The sequence below is a fragment of the Oryctolagus cuniculus genome, chromosome 1 (genome assembly GCF_051225735.1).
Source record: "Oryctolagus cuniculus isolate XC-2025 breed Fujian yellow rabbit chromosome 1, ASM5122573v1, whole genome shotgun sequence".
Lineage (NCBI taxonomy): Eukaryota > Metazoa > Chordata > Mammalia > Lagomorpha > Leporidae > Oryctolagus > Oryctolagus cuniculus.
The window spans coordinates 201,905,432-201,928,712 of NC_142867.1; the positions used below are offsets into that span (position 1 = coordinate 201,905,432).

At 47.7% G+C, this 23,281-nt stretch overlaps 2 protein-coding genes across 7 annotated transcripts in view; both read right to left on the bottom strand.

Annotated features, from left to right (window-relative positions):
* The window catches only part of TRMO (tRNA methyltransferase O), a 59,979-nt gene extending 44,693 nt beyond the window's left edge, over positions 1 to 15,286 (bottom strand). The window contains exons 1-3 of one of the 4 annotated variants that reach the window (XR_016224457.1): positions 15,094 to 15,276; positions 8,315 to 8,489; positions 3,538 to 3,695 (exon numbers count right to left, since the gene is read on the bottom strand). Coding sequence is in view for 3 of the 4 variants with exons in the window: in XM_089318698.1 (XP_089174824.1) it covers positions 3,538 to 3,695; positions 8,315 to 8,489; positions 15,094 to 15,169 (409 nt within the window). In the remaining variant the exon portion in view is untranslated. Of the gene's footprint in view, positions 1 to 3,537; positions 3,696 to 8,314; positions 8,490 to 15,093 lie in introns of all 4 variants that reach the window. The other 3 variants (XM_089318698.1, XM_008263070.5, XM_089318696.1) reach the window with 3 other exon arrangements.
* Positions 15,287 to 19,564: 4,278 nt separating this feature from the next.
* HEMGN (hemogen) overlaps positions 19,565 to 23,281 on the bottom strand; it is a 62,745-nt gene continuing 59,028 nt past the window's right edge. For all 3 annotated transcript variants that reach the window (XM_089318725.1, XM_089318717.1, XM_089318723.1), the window contains one exon: positions 19,565 to 20,278. In XM_089318725.1, the coding sequence (XP_089174851.1) occupies positions 20,172 to 20,278 (107 nt within the window). In that variant the 3' untranslated portion in view covers positions 19,565 to 20,171. The remainder of the gene's footprint in view (positions 20,279 to 23,281) is intronic.

Genomic DNA, 23,281 nt, shown 5'->3' on the forward strand with positions numbered 1-23,281 from the left:
GGCAAGAGAGGCATTGCCCCCTTCTCTGCCTCTGAAAGTATTTATAATGGACTGTTGCCTTGTTCCCTGGCCAATGACCCAATAGAACAGTTATTCCTTTTTTGATCTTTTTTTCACCCTCATCTCTTTTTCTTTCTTTCCTTTTTTTAAGATTTATTTGATTTGATTTGATCCTCCATCTGCTGGTTCATTCCCCAGATGACAGTAATGGTCAGGGCTGGGCCAGGCTGAAGTCAGGAGCCAGGAGATTCTTCCAGGTCTCCAAGCTGAGTGGGAGGGGCCCAGGCACTTGGGCCATCTTCTGCTTTCTCAGGTACATTAGCAGGGAGCTAGGTTGGAAGTGGAGCAGCCAGGACACAAAGCAGCACCCGTATGGGATGCTGGCAGCAGCTTTACCCACTATGCCACAACACCAGCTCCATCACCTTAACCTCTCTGAATGTCATTTTAGATTGTACACCAGGGGAGACAGCAGCTTTCGAAAAACCAGCTGACCAGCTTGAGAGTGAAGACACAAGTTCTTTTTCTAAAAGGAGTGAGCTAGGTTGTGAATTACAAACCTGCTAAATTAAACTCTTCCTTAGAATAGCAAAAAGAATTAGAGAGATTGCCCAGAATTGGAAGAGGAAACAGTGACCATCCCATTTTTATTCTATTTTAATAGAAGAGAAGAGGTCAGGCCAGGCCCTAAGGAAGCCGTGGGGCACCCAGCTAGAGCGGCTATAGTCACGGGGCGCTGGCTTCCACCTCGGGCCGTGCAACCCCAGGGACTCTCCGATGATCCTTTGCCTCTGGTAACTGCTGCTGTCTCTGCATGCTGCATGCAGCTAAGTCAGAGCAGGAGAGTTTGTATGAGGGAAACATCTAGAAGAGAGGTTGCACACTGGAGGCCTGTCAGCTTCCTGACACCCGCCACAAGACAAAACTACAACAACAAGGAGTTCGTGGGATCCGGAGTCAGACAGCCGCCTGGCTGGAAGCTACCAGGCGAGTTATTCAGTGTCAAAGAGCCTCAGCTCGCTCATCCATGAAAGGCCTTTGCTACTCTCTTGGACCCCCAGGGCCTCTGTGAGATGATGCCCAGGAACACTCTTTACCGATGGCCAAGCACCACACAGGCACCTGCTCATGCTGTAGGGCTTACAGGGCAATCGCATCTACAGTGCTGTTAGGTTTGCCCTTTAACCTCTCCCATATGTATTTCAAGCCTTTAGCACACCATTTTTCTTTTTAATTTACTTATTTGAGAGGCAGAGGGAGGGGGAGAGACAGACTAGGGAGTGCCCCCATCTACTGGTTCACTCCCCAAATGCCCACAACAGCTCTGGGTTAAGCTGGAAGCCAAAACCACAATCCAGGTCTCCTTCAAGAGGGATAAGGGTCCAGTACCTTGAGCCAGGGTCTGTATTGGTAGGAGGCCGGAGTCAGGAGCTAGAGCCACAAACTGGACCCGAGCACCTTCATGTGGGATGCTGGCATCAACCCCTAAGCTAAACACCTGCCCAAGAACACAGATTTTTATCTGACTTGTTGACACTCCTATCTCCAGCATAGAGCACAATGCCTGGTACAAACTCAGTAAAAGGAAACAGGCGTGGGCTGCATGATCATAAACAGCACTGCAATCCAAATTGTTACATCATCACAAATCAATAAAACTCAAGATGGGGTGGCTAATGATTTTTACTGGAAAACCTACCTAAAATCTACTCAGCTGTGTACAATCTGGTGGAAGAGTCCAAGTTCTGGGGAAGAATAAACAAAATAACCATTTGCATCTATTTAGTGCCCAATGGCCTGAACAGCACTCTTAGAGACTTTGTCTCTTAAGAGCCTCAAAAAGGGGCCGGAGTTGTAGAGCAGCTGGGTAAGCCACACCCGTGATGCCAATATCCTATGGAGTCCCAGCTGCTCCACTTTTGATTGAGCTCACTGCTAATGGCCTGGGTAAGCAGCAGAAGATGGTCTCAATACTTGGGCCCCTGCCATCCACGTGGAAGATCCAGATGGAGCCCCTGGCTCCTGGCTTCAGCCTGGCCCAGCCCCAGCTGTTGCAGCCATTTGGGAAGTGAAGATGGCTCTCTCTGTAACTCTGCCTTTCAAATAAAAAATAACTAACATATTTAAATATATATATAGAGGTCGGCACTCTGGCATTGCTGGTAAAGCCGCTGCCTGCAGTGCCAGCATCCCAGCTGCTCCATTTCCAATCCAGCTCTCTCAGCTGCTCCACTTCTAACCTAGCTCTCTGCTACAGCCTGGGAAAGCAGCAGAAGATGGCCCAAGTTCTTGGGCCCCTACACCCATGTGGGAGACCCAGAAGAAGCTGCTGACTTCGAAAGAGCCCAGCTCTGGCCATTGTGCCCATTTAGGGAGTGAACCAGCAGATGGAAGACTTCTCTCTCTCTTTCTCTCTCTCTCTCTCTCTCTCTCTGCCTCTCTGTAATTCTGCCTTTCAAATAAACAAATAAGTTATATATATACATATACATATATACATATACATATATATTTATATATAAATGAGGGGCCAGCATTGCAGCATAGTGGGTAAAGCTGTTGCCTATGACACTGGCATCCCATATGGGAGCCAGTCCTGGCTGTTCCACTTCCAACCCAGCTCCCTGATAATGGCCTGGGAAATGCAGAAGATGACCCAAGTGCTGGCCATTACAGCCATCTGGGGAGTGAACCAACAAGGACAGAAGCTTGCTGTGTGTGTGTGTGTGCTCCTCTCTGTAACTCTGATTTTCAAATAAAATCAACAAATCTTTAAATATATATATATCCACAAAAACCAGTCCCTTGCAGCCACAGAGAGCAGGTCATTGTCCTTTGACCCTCTACAAACCATCAAGCCGAAGCCTGGCGTGGCGCCCTGACTCCCGATCTATCTGCTGTCTCGCCTTCTGCCTCTCTATCAAATGGACTTACTGGGTGAGAGTGAGCCAAGAATGGAAAGCTTTCTGAAACGGTGTCACTGGGTCATACGTGGACACACAGTGACAGCCCGTACGGTATTCCTCTCGGCTACTCAGGGTCTGACAACACGTTTGATCCTTTAGATCACCCGTCCCAGAGCCCTGCTCGCAGCACAGCTGCTGGCTGGCCCCTGGTTCCTCAAGCCTGCAAGGAGAAGCGAGGCTCCACCACTCCATGCACTCACCACGGACACATGGATGCCACCTTTCAAGTGTCTGAGTATTTCTTAATCATTTTACATTTGCTGCATCCCAAGCCAGAGACAATTCAGTTTCCAGCTCAATGATTCTACAATCTGGGAGTTATTTAAATAACAATAGCTTTCCATACACGCAATGGGATACACAAGCTCTAGCACCCTCTGAGAGCTCGAAGTGCTTTCCCGCAAACACTCCTCCAATCGTTCTATTTTCCTCGGCGTCTGGCGGTTCTCAGAAGTAACCGGCACCGGCGGGTGCTTGGCTAAGTAACAGCCCTGGTGAATGCTATGTCGAGTTTATCAGACTTTGGGGTAGAGAATTCAAAGAAAAGTAAAAATAGAAAGGAAATGGTTACCTTCCACCTTGTCCAGCTTGGCCAGCGTCAGTCCAATCGCGTTGGGACGATGCGGGCTCCTGGTGGAGAAAACCCCAGTCTTCGCCCCATTCAGCCGTGGGGGCTGCACTTTTGCCTTACAGCTCAAGTGACCATTTTTGTGAAAAACAAACAAAATCCTGTTGAAAATAAGCAAAAGCGCTGAGAAAATAGCACGAGTTATTTCTAAACACAATGACTTGAGGGGTAACAATGGAATTCCCCCACAAATGAACACTGGGAATGTTTTAAGTGGTCTTCAGTAGCAACCGGCTGTCCTCCTTGAAGGAAGACAGAATCCACACCTGCTCTGCACAGGACACAACGGCTGGCACACGGCAGCAACCCAACAGGCCTGCCACTTGCCCAGCAGCAGGCCACACAAGTTCATAGTCACGGAATCCCAACTTCTCCCCCATGTCAGGGATGAGGAAATTGAGGCGCTGGAATGTTAGACAACCTTGACTGAGTCTTCCCAGACAAGATACAAAACCAAGGACCCAGAAAGAAAAATAGCAACAGATCTAAATTCATGAATTCATTTCATTTTTTTTTTAAAGATTTTATTTATTTATTTGAGAGGTAGAGTTACAGACAGTGAGAGGGAGAGACAGAGAGAAAGGTCTTCTCTCTGTTGGTTCACTCCCCAAATGGCAGCAACGGTCAGAGCTGTGCTGATCCAAAGCCAGGAGCCAGGTGCTTCTCCTGGTCTCCCATGCGGGTGCAGGGCCCAAGCACTTGGGCCACCCTTCACTGCCTTCCCAGGCCACAGCAGAGAGCTGGATGGGAAGAGGAGCAGCCGGGACTAGAACCAGCGGCCATATGGGATGCCGGCGCCACAGGCGGAGGATTAACCTATTGCACCATGGTGCTGGCCCTGAAATCATTCCGTTTTTTTTTCAAAGATGTATTTATTTATTTGAAATTATAGAGAGAGTTATAGAGAGAGGGGGAGACAGAGGAGAGAGAGAGATCTTCCATCTACTGGTTCACTCCCCAAATGGCCACAACAGCCAGGACTGGGCCAGGAAGAAGCCAGGAACCTGAAACTCTTGGGTTCTCCCAGGTGGGTGCAGTGGCCCAAGCACTTGGGCCATCCTCTGCTGCTTTCCCAGGCTCAGTAGCAGGGAGCTGGATCAGAAGTGGAACAGCTGAGACTCTAACTGGTGCCCACATGGGATGCCAGCGCTGCAGGCACCAACTTTACCTGCTATGTCACAGTGCTGATCACACTGCGCGACAGCGCTGGCCCCCCAGTCATTCCATTTTTGCACTACAAAGTATCAGCCTGAAAGAAAAGGCTTGCTACATCTATGATAGACGATGGATTACCATGAGTGCTGCATAAATTGCTCCTAAAAGTCACTAGGTAAGGACAACCCATCACAGGTCACTGAGCTGTGAACACACAGACAATTCACAAAAGAACTGCAGCAGCTAAGAGCCACACAAAAGGAAGCTGAACCTCATTAATGACTAACAAATTAAACTAAAAAATACAATGCGTATTCTCCAGGCAAAAATATAAAAACTTGCTAACCAATGTTTGTGGGAGGGTGTGTGGAAAGGTCATTTGTATGTAATGTTAAAATACAGGTTGATTAATTTTTGAAGATTTATTTATTTATTTGAAAGGTAGAGTTACAGAAAGAGAGAGAGAGAGAGGGATGAAGTGAAACTCAGAGATCCATCTCCCACCTGCTGATTCACTCCCCAGAAGGCCGCAATGGCCAAGGCTCAGCGAAGGCCAAAGCCAGGAGCCAAGAATTCCATCTGGGTCTCCCAGGTGGGTGGCAGAGGACCATGCACTTGGGCCATCTTCCGCTGCTTTCCCAGATGCACTAGCTGGATCAGAACTGGAGCAGCAGGGACTAGAACCAGCACCCATATGGGATGCTAGAATTGCAGGAGGTGGCTTAACTGACTGTGCCACAACATTGCCCCCAAATTGGCTAATTTTAGAGGTCAATTTGGTAGTAGCTTTCCAAAATTATGCATACCCTATGGCCCAATATATCCATTCCTGACAACCTGTCCATAAAAATGTAAAAGTATGGGTGGGCATTTGGTACAGCCATATTAGAGTGCCTGGTTCCAGTCCCAGCAACTCTGCTTCCAATGCAGCTTCCTGTTAATGCCCACTGGGGAGGTGGCAGATGATGGCTCAAGTACCTGGGTCCCTGCTGCCCACGTGGGAGACCCAGACTGAGTTCCAGGCTCCTGATTTCAGCCTGGCCCAGCCCTGGACATTGCAGGTGTTGGCGAATGAACCAGTAAATGGAAGATCCCCCTCCACCTGTGTCTGTCTTTCAACTACAATGAAAATAAATTAAAAAGTTTAAGAACTATATCGGGGCTGGCGCTGTGGCATAGCAGCTAAAGCTAGCACCTTCAGCCTGGCAACCCATATGGGTGCCAGTTCGAGTCCCAGCTGCTCCACTTCCAATCCATCTCCCTGCTAAGGTGCTTGGGAAAACAGACTCGGGTGTTTAGGCCCCTACACCCATGTGGGAGACCCAGATGAAGCTCATGGCTCCTGGTTTTGGCCTGGCTCAGGCCTTGCCATTAAGGTCATCTGAGGAGTGAATCAGTGGATGGAAGATCTCTCTCCTTCTCTGTTTCTCCCTCTCTATAACTCTGCCTTTCAAATAAATTTTTTTTAAAAAAAGGAGGGGCTGGCACTGTAGCATAGTGGGCTAGGCCTCTGCCTGCAGCACCGGCATCTCATATTGGTGCCGGTTCAAGTCCTGGCTGCCCCTCTTTGGATCAAATTCTCTGCTTATGGCCTGGGAAAGCAGTAGAAGGTGGTCCAAGTGCTTGGGCCCCTGTACCCACCTGGGAGACTTGGAAGATGCTCCTGACTCCTGGCTTTGGATTGGCTCAGCTCCAACCGTTTGGGCCATTTGAGGGGTGAACCAGCAGATGGAAGACCTTTCTCACTATCTCTCCCTCTCTTTGTCTGTAACTTATCTTCCAAATTAATTAATTAATTTTTTTAAAAAAAGGCAACGCTTTTTTTAAAAAAAACAGGTCAACAGGGGCCAGCGCTGTGGCATAGCAGGTTAAGCCTCCACCTGCAGTGCATCGGTTAAAGTCTGGCTGCTCCACTTCTGAGCCAGCTCCCTGCTATGGCCTGGGAAAGCAGTAGAAGATGACCCAAGTGCTTGGGTTCCTGCACCCACATGAGAGACCCAGAAGAAGCTCCTGGTTCCTGGCTTCTGGCTTCAGCCTGGCCCAGCCCTGCCATTGTGGCCATTTGAGGAGTGAACCTGGGGTGGAAGATCTCTTTCTCTGTCTTTCCTTCTCTCTTTGTAACTCTGCCTTTCAAATAAAGAAAATAAATTTAAAAAATAAAAAACAGGTCAACCCACATGTATTGACATAAAAGTTCTGCATGATACATACTATTAATGAAGAAAACATATTCCATTCTTAAGAATATGTGTGTATTCATACTTCTATGTGTATTTAAAAAGAAAAAAAAAAAGGGAAAAGAGTGTTGGAGAAAGAAGGCAAGAGAGAGAAAACAAACAAGAAAACAAAGAATAAAAACCTGTTTAGGCCGGCGCCGTAGCTCACTAGGCTAATCCTCTGCCTAGCGGCGCCAGCACACCAGGTTCTAGTCCCAGTTGGGGCACCAGATTCTGTCCCCGTTGCCCCTCTTCCAGGCCAGCTCTCTGCTGTGGCCCCGGAGTGCAGCAGAGGATGGCCCAAGTGCTTGGGCCCTGCACCCCATGGGAGACCAGGAGAAGCACCTGGCTCCTGCCTTCGGATCAGCACGGCATGCCGGCCGCAGCGCGCCGTCCGCGGCAGCATTAGAGGGTGAACCAATGGCAAAGGAAGACCTTTCTCTCTGTCTCTCTCTCTCACTGTCCACTCTGCCTGTCAAAAAAAAAAAAAAAAAAAAAACCTCTTTACATACTTCTGAATCCATTTTTTACATCAACAATGTCTTTACTTTACAGAATTCAACCAAAATCATACCAGCTAGGTCAGAATACCTATGTTTTTCCAATCTACTTATGTCTCTAAATTAACAGAAAACACCCTATTTCAGAATAAACACTAAAAGTGAGGTATCCAAGAGCTAACTTACAGCAGTTCTGACTGCTGACATTGAAGTTGAGGAGGACAGATGGAGACAGGATTCCAAGGGACGCCAGTGTAACAGCGGCCCAAGGGCAGCTAACACTTTACTGAAAATGTCTAGGTTCCTAGGGTCTCCTGTCTTCTAGGAAGAGTAGACTTAATCCTCATGGGTCTGGGGCAGGGCCTGCAAGCATTCTCAGTGAAGGATCAGACAGTCGCTATCTAGCATCTGCAGGCCCGCCAGTCACTGTTCCAATTACTCAACTCTGCCTGTGTGGCGGCACCAAAGCAGCCAGGGACAAGACAAAGGAAGGGGCAGTAAGCCCCTGTGCTCCAGTAAACCTGATTTACAGCACAGGCACTCAGCCACATTTGCTCTCTGGGCCTCGTTTGATGGTTCCTGGTCTGCAGGGCACTGGGATGACCCACCGGCAGAGACAGGGCCAGTTCCAGCTGCACAGCCTCATCACAATTACAACCAAGTCTAAATGAAACACGCCCCATCCACGGATCCCAAGCTTCCTTGAGGGTCTCCAAAGTATGCAATCACACACACAAATACGGCACGGAAATCCCACACGATAGACAAGGGTGGCCTGGACGCAGACTCCAAGGTTGCTGTCAACTGAAGTACTTTATTAGGGGCAAGTTCTGGTCCGAAACATCTTACCAAACATGAGAAAAGTGCTCTAGGCCCATCAAGGAGTGCTCAGGATTGTTGAAGACACTCTTTCTGATCTTCAGGCAGGCCCGTGAATGGCTGCAAATGGATGGCTGCCTTGGAGTACCATTCTTGGCCAAGAAACAGGATTCCAAGTAGCCTATTGGCTCAGTTAAAAGATTCCCTACAGAAGAAAATTAGGGAAGGAATCATTAGTAGAAAGGTCAAAGACACAAGAAAACATGTTTTCTCTCTGCACAGTTGTAAAGACTACCAGGTATTATGCAACTATTAAAAGTGCTTATTTTGGGACCAGTGTTATAGCACAACAGCTTAAGCCACCACCTGTAGCACTGGCATCCCATATGGGTGCCTGTTCAAGTCCTGGCTGCTCCACTTTCGATCCAGCCCCTGCTAATGCACCAGGGAAGGCAGCAGAAGATGGCCCAAGTGCTTGGGCCCCTACACCCACACTGAAGACCCAGATGGAGTTCCAGGCTCCTGGCTTTGACCTGCACCAGCCCTGGCCATTGTGGCCATTTGGGGCATGAACCAGCAGATGGAAGATCTCTCTCTCTCTCCCTCTAGCTCCACATTTCATACGTGGAGTTTCAAAGTAAACCTTTTTATTTTAAAAAAGTGATTAATTTATAGTGTTCATGAATACGTAAAAGTATCCTCATCATTACAGACACATGGTTACATCCCTCTAGATGACTCAGAAAGAATAATGGGAAGGAAACGGGAAGGAAGAGGAACGGCAGAGGGGAGGGAACATTTAAAAGGACCTACCATGACTACAATTGAACTTCACGCTGCGATTACCAAGCTATGTCACTTTGGCCAAAGCCAAGACAAAGTACACAAAACTAAAAGACAAACGTCATGGCATTCACAGGGCACAAGCTGTTTGGATGAAGTACGAAGTATGAGACAGAAAACAATGAAGGTCAGGAGACAACGGCTGGATACAAGTAAACGGATGTTTCCAATAGGAAGCCGCAGGACATATGAAATACACCACGCTGAGCAACAAAGGGGGTTCCAGGAGCTCACTGCTAAAACATCCAGAGGCAGGACACATGCCAGGTCAGGCTACGTGCAGGAGCGCTCTGCTCTCGGGATGTACACTCCACGTGGGCATGAGCTTTTGTCTTGCTTACTGCTCTAGTCCCATTGTCTAGTGCCCTGCCTCTAAGTAGTAACATTCTGTATGTTGCTTGGGGAGAGGGGAGTATGTAACGCTAAACTGATTACAGAACAGTATGGACAGCCTCATCTCAGTTATGAAAATGTGTTTATATATTTTCCTAAGTTATGTATATACGTATGTCCAAAAGCTACCTGGAAGAACATTTATCAACCTTTTTGCAATTAGGGGCCAGCGTTGTGGCTCAGTGGGTTAAGCTGCTGCCTGTGACACTGGTATCCCAAATGGGTGCTGATTTGAGTCCCAGCTGCTCTATTTCTGATCCAGCTCCCTGCTAATGAGCCTGGAAAATATGCAGAAGATGGCCCAAGTACTTAGGCTTGTGCCACCCACAGGAGAGACTCAGATGGAGTTCCGGGCTCCTGGCTTTGTCCGAGCCCAGCCCTGGCCATTGCAGCCATTTGGGGAGTGAACCAGCAGATGGATGATCTCTCTTTCTCTCTCTCTCTCTCTCTTTCCCTCTCCCCCTCCAACTCTGCCTTCAAATAAATAAATAAATAAATCTTTATTAAAAAGTTTTTGTGATAAACAAAATCAGTAAAAAACAAAACAAAAAAACCCACAACCAGTAATGCCTTTCTAGTAAGTTTCAAGCCCAAGTTCTCCATGACTTCCATTTTCAATTTATAATTTTGTTCACATTTCATGACAGTTTCACTAACTTCTTTTAAGAGATAATATACATTTGGCCGAACATTGTGGCACAGCAGGTTAAAGCCCTAGCTTGCAGCGCCAGCATCCCACATGGGCACTAGTTCAAGTCCCGGCTGCTCCACTTCTGATCCAGCTCCCTGCTAATGTGCACGAGAAAGGAATTGAGGAAGGCCCAAGCACTTGGGCCCCTGCACCCACATAGGAGACCTGGAAGAAGCTCCTGGCTCCTGGTTTCAGCCTGGCCCAGCCCTAGACATTGCGGCCATTTGGGGAGTGAACCAACAGATGGAAGACTGCTTTCTCTCTCTCTGTCTCCACCTCTCTCTGTAACTCTGCCTTTCAAATAAATAAAATAAATCTTAGAAAAGATGATACACATTCTAAACCTTCATTTTCTTTCTATTTTCTATTCAATCTATCAGCACAAGCAGTAGGACTTGTCAGTCTGGGGCTGTCCCTCACACTACCTCTCATTGGTTTACACAGTATTATTTGATACATATAACATGTCAGGGGTTAGTGGTTGGCAAAGTCATTAAGATGCTGCTTGGGAGGCTCACACCCTGTATCAGAGCACCTGGGTTCCAGCCCCAGCTCCAGTCACATTTCCAGCCTCCTGCTAACACACACTGACTGGGACGCAGCAGGACACGGCGCAACCACTCAGCTCCCCGCCACTCACATGGGAGACCTGAACTGAGTTCCCCACTCCTGGCTTCAGCCTGGCCCAGCTCTGGCTGTTGCAGGATTTGAGGAGTGAATTAGTGCATGGGAGATCCCTCTGTGTCTGCCTATCTGTTTCTCTGCCTTCCAAATAAAAAAAAATTTAAGATTTATTTATTGAAAGGCAGAGTTAGACAGAGAGAGAGAAGGAGGGAGGGAGGGAGGGAGGGAGGGAGGGAGAAGGAGAGACAGAGAGATCTTCCATCCTCTGGTTCACTCCCCAATTGACTATAACAGCCAGAGCTGTGCCAATCCGAAGCCAGATGCCAGGTGCCTCTTCCAGGTCTCCCACATGGGTGCCATCTTCAACTGCTTTCCCAGGCCATAGCAGAGAGCTTGATTGCAAGTGGAGCAGCCGGGACTCGAACCGGCACCCATATGGGATGCCAGCGCTGCAGGCGGTAGCTTCACCCACTACACCACAGCGCCGGCCCCTCCAAATAAAATTTTTAACAATTTAAAGATTACATGAAGGGCTGGTGTTGTAGTGTAGCGGGTAAAGCCGCCACCTGCAATGCCAGAAAGCCATATGGGCACTGGTTTGAGTCCCAGATGCTCCACTTCAGATCTAGCTCTCTGCTATGGCCTGGGAAACTGTGGAAGATGGCTCAAGTACCCACGTGGGAGACCTGGAAGAAGCTCTCGGCTCCAGGTTTCGGATCGGCACAGCTCTGGCCGTTGCAGCCATTTGGGGAGTGAACCAGTACATGGAAGACCTCTCTCTTTCCCTCTCTTCCTCTGTATCTACCTCTCTCTGTAACTCTGCCTGTCAAATAAATAAAATATTTAAAAAAAAAGATCCCCCTCCCCCCAAAAAAAAGAACCTGAGCAAGACAACACTGGGATGACAATGAACTGGAAGCAAACTCAGGAGCTACTCTGTAGGACTTCCTCCTCCTGGGTCCCTCTGAAATGTAGGGACCACTCCCAAAATACCAACCATCCACATTCTAGCAAGTCTGAATGCTTCTGGAACCTAACTCTGTTCTCTGTGCACTCCTTTTTGGAATAATACATGCTTTGAAATATAAGTGCCCAATAATTTTCAAATATGTATCTTACTCTTTGCAGTAGAAACTTGATACTGTCCACCCAGAATTTCTACCTTCCTTCTCTTGCCTTCTGTCTCAAAAAAACCAACCAAACAAAAAACAGCAAGCCCCTAAAATTTGGTAAGTCCTGTGCTAAGTGCTCAAGCCCGAGAGATAAACAAGAACCAGCTCCTCCACTCAAGGGCTTCCAGTGTCCTGAGAGACGGACAGGAAGTGGACAGGCCTCGCAAAGGTCTCCTGTGTGAGAGCGGAGGTGCCAGGGCAGCAGCAGCAGGAGAATCTCATGGAAAGAGGGAGTGGGGGGCTAGGGGGTTGGGTGTGGTAACAGATAAAGGACTGCAAACCTAGGGCCACCCACACTGTGTGACCCCGGGCAAAGCTAGCTTCTCTCTCTGAATCTTGGTTTCCTCATCCATGAAGCAAGGAAAATGATACCCACCTTGGAAACTTGTAAGAGTATGAATAAAATATGTGAGCATCCAAGACTCTTACAATAGAAGGTGCTCAGCAAGGACAGGTTTCTGAAGTTTTTGTTCAGGCTTTTCCCCATTTTTAACTACACTAACTAAGTAATAAAAAGCTGGCAGGACTGGCCCTGTGGTGTAGCGAGTAAAGCCGCCGCCGCCTGCAGTGACAGCATCCCATCCATATGGGCACCGGTGCAAGTCCTGGCTGCTCCACTTCTGATCCAGCTCTCTGCTGTGGCCTGGGAAAGCAGCAGAAGATAGCCCAAGTCCTTGGGCCCATGTACCCATGTGGGAGACACGGAAGAAGCTCCTGGCTTCTGATCAGTCCAGCTCTGGCTGTTACAGCCATTTGGGGAGTGAACCAGAAGATAGAAGACTTCTCTCTCTCTCTCTCTCTCTCCAACTCTGCCTTTCAAATAAATAAATAAAATCTTCGAAAAAAATTTAATTTCTAAAAAAAAAATAAAAGCCAGCAAGTTACGAATCCAGAGTTGTATGCACACAGGCTTACCTACCCATCTTGCTCTGAAAGTCCCAGTCCTTCTCAGTTCTGTCAGGGCTATTCAATATTTCACTGCCCAGCTTCAGGTCAAAACACACCAGACCAATCCTCAAACCTCCTAGTCTTCATGCTACTGTCCACCTTTAAACTTTCCATGTCACAACTACTGGCGTGGTTTCCAAGGTGCTCCAGAATCCGAAAGGATTCACCCCCCTATTCCACCCAACACTTGAGACTTCTGGCTCCCCAACACTCTGCAGAACTCTGAGCCCTGGCTTCAGCTCTCTCCTGCCTGTCAAAATATTATACTTGTGGCTGGCGCCGCGGCTCACTAGGCTAATCCTCCGCCTAGCGGCGCCGGCACACCAGGTTCTAGTCCCGGTCGGGGCGCCAGATTCTGTCCCGGTTGCCCCTCTTCCAGGCCAGCTCTCTGCTGTCGCCCGGGAGGGCAGTGGAGGATGGCCCAAGTGCTTGGGCCCTGCACCCCATGGGAGACCAGGAAAAGCACCTGGCTCCTGGCTCCTGCCATCGGATCAGCGCAGTGCGCCGGCCGCAGCGCACCAGCCGCAGCGGCCATTGGAGGGTGAACCAACGGCAAAAAGGAAGACCTTTCTCTCTGTCTCTCTCTCTCACTGTCCACTCTGCCTGTCAAAAAAAAAAAAAAAATTATACTTGTAAGCTGGCAGCAAGCAAGCATTTTTTTTTTTTTTTTGAAAGGCAGAGATACAGAGAGGCAGAGAGAGAGAGGGGTCTTCTATCTGCTGGTTCACTTCCCACATGGCCGCAGCAGCTGGAGCTGGGTCAATCCGAAACCAGGAACCAGGAGCTTCTTCTGGGTCTCCCATGCAGGTGCAGGGGCCCAAGGACTTGGGCCGTCTTCTACTGCTTTCCCAGGCCATAGCAGAGAGCTGGATCAGAAATGGAGCAGCTGGGACTTGAACCGGAGCCCATAAAAAATGCCAGCATTGCAGGTGGCAGCTTTACCCGCTGTGCCACTGCACCCACCCCACACGCAACCATTTTTTAAAATGAGCCCAACACTGACCAGGTAATAGCACTTCAACAAAATGCAGCTTAGGTTCCAACACTCAGTGCACACACAGATTTCAGTTTCAAGAACATTTAAAACACTGAAAATTGTCCATAACCTAAATGTCCAACAGGACATAAGCTAAATTACAGGCCCATTTCTAAAGCAAAACAACATGCAAGCCCGTAAAATTAATTGCCATGTAAAGAAATGAGGGGGCCGGCGCTGTGTTAACGCCCTGGCCGGAAGCGCCGGTATCCCATATGGGCTCCAGTTCTATTCCCGGCTGCTCCACTTCTGATCCAGCTCTCTGCTGTGGCCTGAGAAAGCGGTAGAAGATGGCCCGAGTCCTTGGGCCCCTGCACCTGCTTGGGAGACCCAGAAAAAGCTCCTGGCTCCGGATCGGCTCAGCTCCTGCAGTTGCGGACAACTGGGGAGTGAACCATCAGATGGAAGACCTCTCTCTCTTTCTCTGCCTCTCCTCTCTCTATATAACTCTTTCAAGTAAATAAATAAATCTTAAAAAAAAATATGAAATTTAGATTTAAGAAAATAAAACGGTGGAGTGACATATCACCTGTTTCTAGTCTGCATACAATGAAACAAACATGACAAGCAGACACCAAGATTTTAACAGCGTTCTTTTCTGGGTGAGGGCAGGCTATTTTTATTTTCTTCCATTTGTGTCCTCTAGTTTCTGTTCTCTCTATAAAGAGGCGGAAACAAGCAAAACTCATGCCTATCTTCCAAGGTCCAGTTCCAACTCACAGCCTCTCTCCACACATCACGGGGCATTTATTATTAACTCCTAATCGGCCAGCTGTACACAGAAGAAGTCGTCTACAGCAGGAAGCACTCCCTAAGAGAGCTCACTACATCGCACGCGGCCGTCAAAGCCAACAGCCAGGACCAGGCAGCCAGTACGCGCGCGTGTTCTTCCACCGAGACCCGAAAACGCGCGATGACGCCATCACGCCCGCCTCAACTCGTCACGTGGTGGCCGCAGCACGTGACTGCGCCTTTGCCCGAAGTAGGGGAATGACGCATGTCGGTGCAAGACCTTGCATCGCACACCCCTCTCAGCAATGAAGTCGCCTGCCTGGACCTAGGCCTTCCCTCCAAGCGGCACTGCTAGGTTCTTACACGTTACCTGTCTCTAGGGCGGGCTTCACGCACCCGCACGGGGTCGCTGTACGCCCAGGCCCTGGCTCCTCCTCGCCGCGCATGGCTACTGATGGCGGAGGCGGGGTGCCCACCCGACGCGCCAAAGCTTCCGCTTCCGCTCTCCGGGTCTGGCGCCTGCGCAGTAGCGGCGCCCGCCGGGTGGCGCAGGAGCAGTGCAGGCGCCGGGAGGGGGCGCGCGCTGTGGGCGGCGTCGCGGACCGCCGGCGATACTGGCGGCCCCGAGAGCCTTTCGCTTGCGTTTTATTTTTCAGACCCACGTCTCGCACTCCGCTGCGGTCACGTCCTCTCGGGGAATCCTGGCTCTGAGTTCCCGCGCTTTCCGGGGTCGGGGGGCGGCGCAAAGATGGCTCTCTGGAAACAGTCACGGGCAACCCACATGTTCAATGAATGACCCTAATGGTTAGAGAAAATTCTGTGTGTAGATACCACATAGCAGAAGGACCAGATGTTAGGAAATATAATAATTCTCCTTGGGTGGTGGGAATACAGAGATGATTACCCTTGCATATGCGCCGATTTTTCCTTACTAAAAGTGTTTGGTCAGGATGGAACCCCGTGTTCCTACCCTTCAGTTCTGAAGTGAGAGTGAAGGGAGTCAGCGGAGCAGGTCCTTTGGGGGGATTCTGGGGGTCGAGGCCCAGCGAGAATTGGCTTTTCGTCCCCTACACCCACGGCCCGTCCTGTACCCACTTGTGACGTCTTTTCTCGGCTACATCAAGTTCCTCTACGTACTTAATTCTGTTTCTGGACCTTTTATCCTTCTGCTTCTGGAGTGGAAAAAAAGACCTTTATATTTCCTGCAATGTAAAATATCCAAAAGCATACCAGGCCACAGATTTAAGAGCTTAACAATCATGAAAAGCTGTTTCTCAGTCTGTTCATTTGTCATCGGCTAGTAGATCTTCAGAAGAAACTATCCAGCAGAAGGGCTGGCCTTATGGTGCAGCGGGTTAGGCTACCACCTGCCAGCATCCCATGCACACGAGCGCTCCTCCCCACACCGCTTGGGAATCAGCTCCCTGCTAACGTACCTGGGAAAGCAGTGGAAGACAGCCCTAGTGCTTGGGCCCCTGCAGCCCGTGGGAGACCCAGTTGGAGTTCTGGACCCCTGGCTTCCTCCTGGACCAGCCTCAGCCATTGTGGCCATTTGGGGCGTAAACCAGTGGATGGACACACTCTATCTCCTTCGGTCTCTCTCCCTCGTTCTAACTCTGCCTTTCAAGTAAATAAATAAATCTTAACAACAACAAAAGAACCACAGATTAAAAGAGGAAATGTTTTTAATTGATCAAATTAAATAGCGTCCTCTAGCAGGTCTTTCTACATGACAACTTGGAAAAGAAGCAACAGTTCTGCCCGGCTGGACAAACAGGTTTGGGAACCATGGGGTTTATCCACACTGAGTGGGAGTAGCTGCACCTGGCACTAGGTGGTGCTGTTGCTGAGAGTGTTAGTTGGGCTGCACTGTGGGAAAACCAGTGTCCCAGCAAGTTACCCTGCTGGAGGGCATGTAGGCATTTGATGGTCATACCAACTCTGACAATACGGATGTGCAAAGCAGACACTAATGAAGGACATTGCTACCTCTTAAAGGTAAGATTTCTTTTAAAACAGGAACTTAAATATGCAACACTTTTATTATTTTCTATGAGGTGTTCATTATCCTGGTGGTTTTATGATTATTTCTTTTTTTAAAGATTTATATTTTATTATTCGAAAGCATTACAGAGATGGATCTTACATTTGCTGGTTCACTCCCCAGATGGTCTCAATAGGCAGCACTGGGCCAAGTGGAAGCCAGGAGCCAGGAGCTTCATCTGGGTCTCTCACATGGATGCAGAAGCCCAAACACTTGGGCCATCCTGTGCTGGTTTTCCTGTGCCGTTAGCAGGGAGTTAGATTGGAAGTGGAGCAGCCAGGACACGAACTGCTGCCCATAAGAGATGCCAGCATTGCAGGCAGTGGCTTTAACCACATGCCACAATGCCAACCCCTGATTATTTCTAGTTTGTAGAACTTAACCCTTTCTCTGGAGCTAAGACCTAGGAATATGCCTTTTGAAAACAAAACTAGGGAGTTGTGTTGTGGCACAGTAGGTTAAGCCACTACTTGTGGACCCTAGCATCCTATATCCAAATGCTGGCTGGAAACCTGGCTGCTCTGCTTCTGATCCAGCTTCCTGCTAATGATCCTGGGAAAGCAGCAGAAGATGGCCCAAATACTTGGGCCCCTGCCACCCACATAGGAGACCTGGATGAAGATCCTGGCTTCCGTCTGGCTCAGCCCGCGATTTTGCAGCCATTTGGGGGAGGTGAACCAGCAGGTGGAAGATATCGCTGTCTCTCTCCCTCTTTCTCATTCTTTCAAATAAATAAGTAAATCTATAAAGAGCTAAATGACTCTCAAACAGGTGGTCCTTAGCCTGCAGTACTTTGAAAAACACTTCTCAGAAAAGTGATTCTTTTAGGTGAAGAATGCTTATTAGAATTAACCCCTGGCACCTCTCACACATCATTTTGGATGTAAACAGAGCTCATGAACTTCCAAGAGGGCAGCACCACCCAGCCCTAAATGGATTCTAGCAGAACTTTAATTCTGACTGGGACCTCAAAGTTCTAAGCCAAGATCACTAAAAAAGAAAAAAAAATTTAGCTGCACATTGGTGCTTGAATGAGAACAGCGAGAGCAGAGGTTGCGTGTGCACAGGGAGCAAGCAGAAGGACCCTTAAAGGCAGAGGGAATAGACTACATTCCTCTGCCAGCTCCTTCCGCAGCCCTTGGATCTTAGTTCCCTGGACTGAGTTCATCTTCACACAGCACTGATAGAACTTGAGATTCCAGTTGACTTTCTCTAACCCATTCTGGCAGATGAAATGAAGACAGGAAGTGTTCCAAAGATGGACTATTAGGGGGTGGGTGTTTGGCATGGCGGGTAAGTTGCTGCTTGGGATGCCCATATTGGAGCAGCTGCTTTGGAGTCTCAGCTACTCTGCTTCCTACCCAGCTCACTCATGTTGTTCCGCAGGAGGTCAGCAGATGACGGCTCAAGTACTGGGGTCCCTGCCTCCTACGTGGGAGTTCCTGGCTATTGGCTTCAGCCTGGCCCAGCTCTGGCTATTGCAGGCATTTGAGGGCATGGACCAGCAGATGGAATATCTCTGTCTCTCTGCCTTTCAAATGACATGAAAATAGAGATGGATGATTGGGGGGGGGGGGGGCGTGTGTTTAGTCTAGCAGTTAAGATGCCATGAGTCCCACATCAAAGTACCTGGGTTTGATGCCCTGCTCTGGTTCCTGCCTCCAGGGTTCTTGCTAAAGCAGAGTGAGAGTCATTGAATTCCCGCCACCCACGTGGGAGACCTGGATTGCATTCCTGATTCCCTGTGCCAGCCTGGCCCTGGCCAGCCCCAGCTGTTACACATTGCAGGCATTTGGGGAACGACTCAGTGGATGGGACATATGTGGTCTGTTTGAGTTGGCCTTTTAAATGAATAAATTTTAAAATGAAAAAAAGTTCCCAGGGGAAGTATCCAGGCTTCCATATTTTCAAAATCCTCCCCTGTGCTTCTATTGTGCTGTGAGGGTTGAGAGAACGCCTGCTCTGTACCCCAAGTGCCGGAGGAACTGGGTTCCTGTCTTGTTCTTTAGTGTTGCCTAGGACCTAGCACAAAGCCTGCGGCGGGGAGCTTGGGTAATTGCTGAATGAACCTTGATTTGCAAAAACCTTTCTTTTCAGTCCTCTGCAGTAGCAGAAAGAAAACTGCAAACAAGCAAAATAGCAGGGGAGGTTTTCAGATGCCCTCCTCTCCTAAACAGTTGTGTTTCCTGTCCCCCCCACCACCACCACCACACACACACTCGGTCCCCAGTCTCTTGCCATTCTCAGTTCATCTTGTCCGTTATCACCAGATGAATATCCTCAAATACTAAAACTGCCACTCCATCATTCCAAAGTCTTCCTTAGTTCCCTGTTGCCTAACAAGTGATACACTTCTTTGCTGGGTGTGCAAAATTCTCTGCATTCTATAATAGATCAGCTGTCCACTAAAAAACTCATAGCATGCATGCCTGCTATTCCATAGGCACACAGCATTGACTGTGGTTAACGTGCAGTTCTCTTGAGCATGTCTTGAACACGCCCCTTCTCTGTGTCACATACAGCAATGCTGCTGTCGCCCTCACCTACACCAATCCTCTCCATCTTGCAAGGCTTCCCTCACGTGGAATTCTCTAGGTCATTCCAGCAAGAAGTGAGCATTTCTGCTAATACATCTACTGTTCAGATGGCACTAGCATGTGCTATTTTCTTTCACAATTATTCATTGTCCGCTTTATTCCCCCATGAGTACAGATTAACTGCTCGTGGGCAAGGGCCATGTGCTGTGTAGGCCTGCTCACCTGCCCCCATGTTTGACATGATGCTGTCCACACAGGTAAACATGTAATAATGATTTAATGTACATTTTGCACATATGCAATATTTAAAAGGTAAAAATAAGAAATCAAAGTTCAAATACAAAAGTAAACTCCATTTTTTCATCCCTCCAAAATATCTTTTCAGGAGCCCCAGAATGAGAATTCTTAACTAAAAGAGCCAACTATAGCCTAATGTTATTGTTACATTAATAACTGAGTAAAGTATACAAGAAAACGGTAAACTCCCCAAATTTTAAGTTTTCAGACTTACTCACTTACCTGCTCTTAAGAATTAAATAAATGCTTGTTCTCAGAGGGGAAAAAAAAAAAAAAACACAATGATTCAGTCCTTTCCCTTCCCTTAGTTGTCTCTTCCTACCTCTACCCACCCACCATTCATACACACACATATAAACACACACACACACACACACACACACATGCACAAAGCCAGAGATTGTCTATGCGGAGGAGCTAAAAAAAAAAGTTAGTTATCTCTTTAAGCTATGGTCAGATATGGAAAAGGGGTAAATTAAAATATAGAAATGGCTACAATATTTTGAGAAAAATCACACAAAATATTCAGGTGACTGTTCCACTGGACTGCAACTTTATCGTTGAGTATTGTTAAAACAAAACATAGCTATAGATGTCATTTTCTGGACGAATCTCTTGAGAGATGCTTGGCGTTGCTGCTATTTCTGCTGCTACTTCTTTGGATTTTTCTTTCGTTTCTGTAAAAGCAAATAAAACACAAAACTAGATTCAATGCATGTCATTGAGACAGTTGCCCATCCGTTTGGGAGGGGGAATACTGTGCCTCACACCGTACACAAAAGCAAACTGCAGATGGATTAGAGATTTAAAGGATAAAATGATACAGAAATAATAGTGTTTTTCTCATCTTAGGGTTCTAGGTAGGACATAGAATCCAGAAGCCATAGAGGGAAAGATTGAAATTTTCACTATCTAAAAATTAAAATCCCATGTGGCAAAACCCACTCTAAACATAACTAAATCATAAACAACAACTGAAAAAATATTTGCAATATATGCTTGGGTAAAGTTTCAAAAGCGATTTTTCAAGAGAATTTTCAAAACTGATGGAAAATATCACAAATTTTACATGGGACAAGTCTTCAAACAGGAAATCCTCAAAAAACATTCAAATCCATGGAAAAGATGCCTAGTAGCATAAATCAAAAAAGTGTAAATTTAAACAATTGGGTGGATTTCTCCTTTAACCTAGCAGAGATACAAAGCTTTTAAAATGCCCCTCAAGTGCAGTGCTGCCAGGCGTGTGGAGGACGAACAGTGGTTATAGACTCCTGGGCTATGTGATCGCTATATATCTGGAGCCTCGTCTAACTGAACATACCCAGGCCTTACGTGCAGCACCCTCTGACCCAGCCATTTGGCTTCCAGGGATTGAGCTAAAGGAAATAATCTGACAAACTTAACTTGCAGTGCCTCCGTTTCCATATATGATATATATATATATATATATATATATACACACACACATACACATGACATGAGGATATTGTATTGATCTAATAAGGATTGAATTTTAAAAATTAGATAAAATATTTGGGGCCCGCCGTGGCTCAGTTGGCTAATCCTCCACCTGTGGCGCCGGCATCCCATATGGGCACTGGGTTCTAGTCCCGGTGGCTCCTCTTCCAGTCCAACTCTCTGCTGTGGCCCAGGAGGGCAATGGAGGATGGCCCAAGTGCTTGGGCCCCTGTACCCACATGGGAGACCAGGAAGAAGCACCTGGCTCCTGGCTTCGAATTGGTGCAGCACCAGCTGTAGCAGCCATTTGGGGGGTGAACCAATGGAAGGAAGACCTTTCTCTCTGTGTCTCTCTCACTGTCTATGACTCTACCTGTCAAATAAAAAAAAAAAATAAAAAATCTGACTTTCAAATAAATAAATCTTTTTTTAAAAGTCACAAAGATGACTACAACATTTGTATATGTTATAAACTTTTAAAAGTTACACAAAAGAATATCTCATTTGTTAAAACAAAACCTTGGCCGGCGCCGTGGCTCAATAGGCTAATCCTCTGCCTTGCGGCGCCGGCACACGGGGTTCTAGTCCCAGTCAGGGCACCGGATTCTGTCCCGGTTGCCCCTCTTCCAGGCCAGCTCTCTGCTGTGGCCCAGGAGTGCAGTGGAGGATGGCCCAAGTGCTTGGGCCCTGCACCTGCATGGGAGACCAGGAAAAGCTCCTGGCTTTGGATCAGCACAATGCGCCGGCCGCAGCGGCCATTGGAGGGTGAACCAACAGCAAAAGGAAGACCTTTCTCCCTGTCTCTCTCTCTCTCACTGTCCACTCTGCCTGTCAAACATAAAAATAAATAAATAAATAAAAAACCTTAACATGGGGATTGGAAACGGGAGATGCCATTACAGGGGGCTTCTACCCTATGTACACTTTTGCATCACTTTAGTTTATCGTAATGAACATTTATGATCAGCAAAGATAGATAGTCCTATTTGTTTGATTAGACAAAACCAAAAATAAAATGAGCACTAAGTAAGTTCCCATAAGAACCATGCTGGGTTCAGACGGACACTGCTAGAAATCAGGGCACTGTGTCCATGACAGCTGCTTCTCCAGCAGGGTCTCCAGTTGTACACGTAGTCTTTCTTTTAATTTTTCTTTTCTTTTCCTTCTTTTTTCAGAAAGGCAAAGAAACAGAGAGAAGAGAGCTCTTTCATCTGCTGATTCATTCACTAAATGCCCACAATAGCCAAAGCCAGGAGCCAGGAGCTCCATCCAGATCTCCCATGTTGGGGTCAGGGACACAAGGACTTGAGCCATCGCGTGCTGCCTCCCAGGTTCGCCCTAGCAGGAAGCTGTATGGGAAACAGAGGAGCTGGGACTTGCTTCAGGCTCTCGGATATGGGACGTGGGTGCGCCAAGCAGGGGCCCAACTGCTGCGCCAAATACTTGTCCCCAAGTTTGTCTGCTTTTTACAATAATTTATTTCATTTAAGTATTCCTCGAATACAATGTGACTTGGAGGCCAACACACACCATGTTTCTGTTGTTCTCAGCTTTGAGGAGGAAAAGCCAAGAAGCTACTAAAGGGATTTCTTTAGGAAACAATTTCTTAGGTAACCATGATCTGATAGGCTCAGCCCACTTCTTAGCTGTCCACAGTATTGAACAAAGAAAAGCAAGGTTCTCAGGTCTCTGATGCAAGGCAACTTAAAGAGGGGTCACCTTATTTTCAAAATGCTATGCTTAAGGAAAAAAAAAAAAAAAAAAAAAACGGGGCTGGCACTATAGCACAACGGGTTAAAGCCCTGGCTTGAAACACCGGCATCCCATATGGGTACCAGTTCGAGACCCAGCTGCTCTTCTTCTGATCCAGCTCTCTGCTATGGCCTGGGAAAGCAGTAGAAGATGGCCCAAGTCCTTGGTCCCCTGCACCTGCGTGGGAGACCCGGAAGAAGCTCCTGGCTCCTGGCTTCGGATCAGCACAGCTCCAGCTGTTGCGGCCATCTGGGGAGTAAACCATCGGATGGAAGACCTCTCTCTCTCTCTTCTCTCTCTCTCTCTCTGCCTCTCCTCTCACTCTGTGTAACTCTGACTTTCAAATAAATAAATAAATCTTAAAAAAAAAAACCTTCCAAGAACATATATTGAAATAGAAAGGGGTTTTGGTAAACTTGACAAATCCCACAAGTATGACTTCCCTAGTAATAAGACAACGTTTTACACCT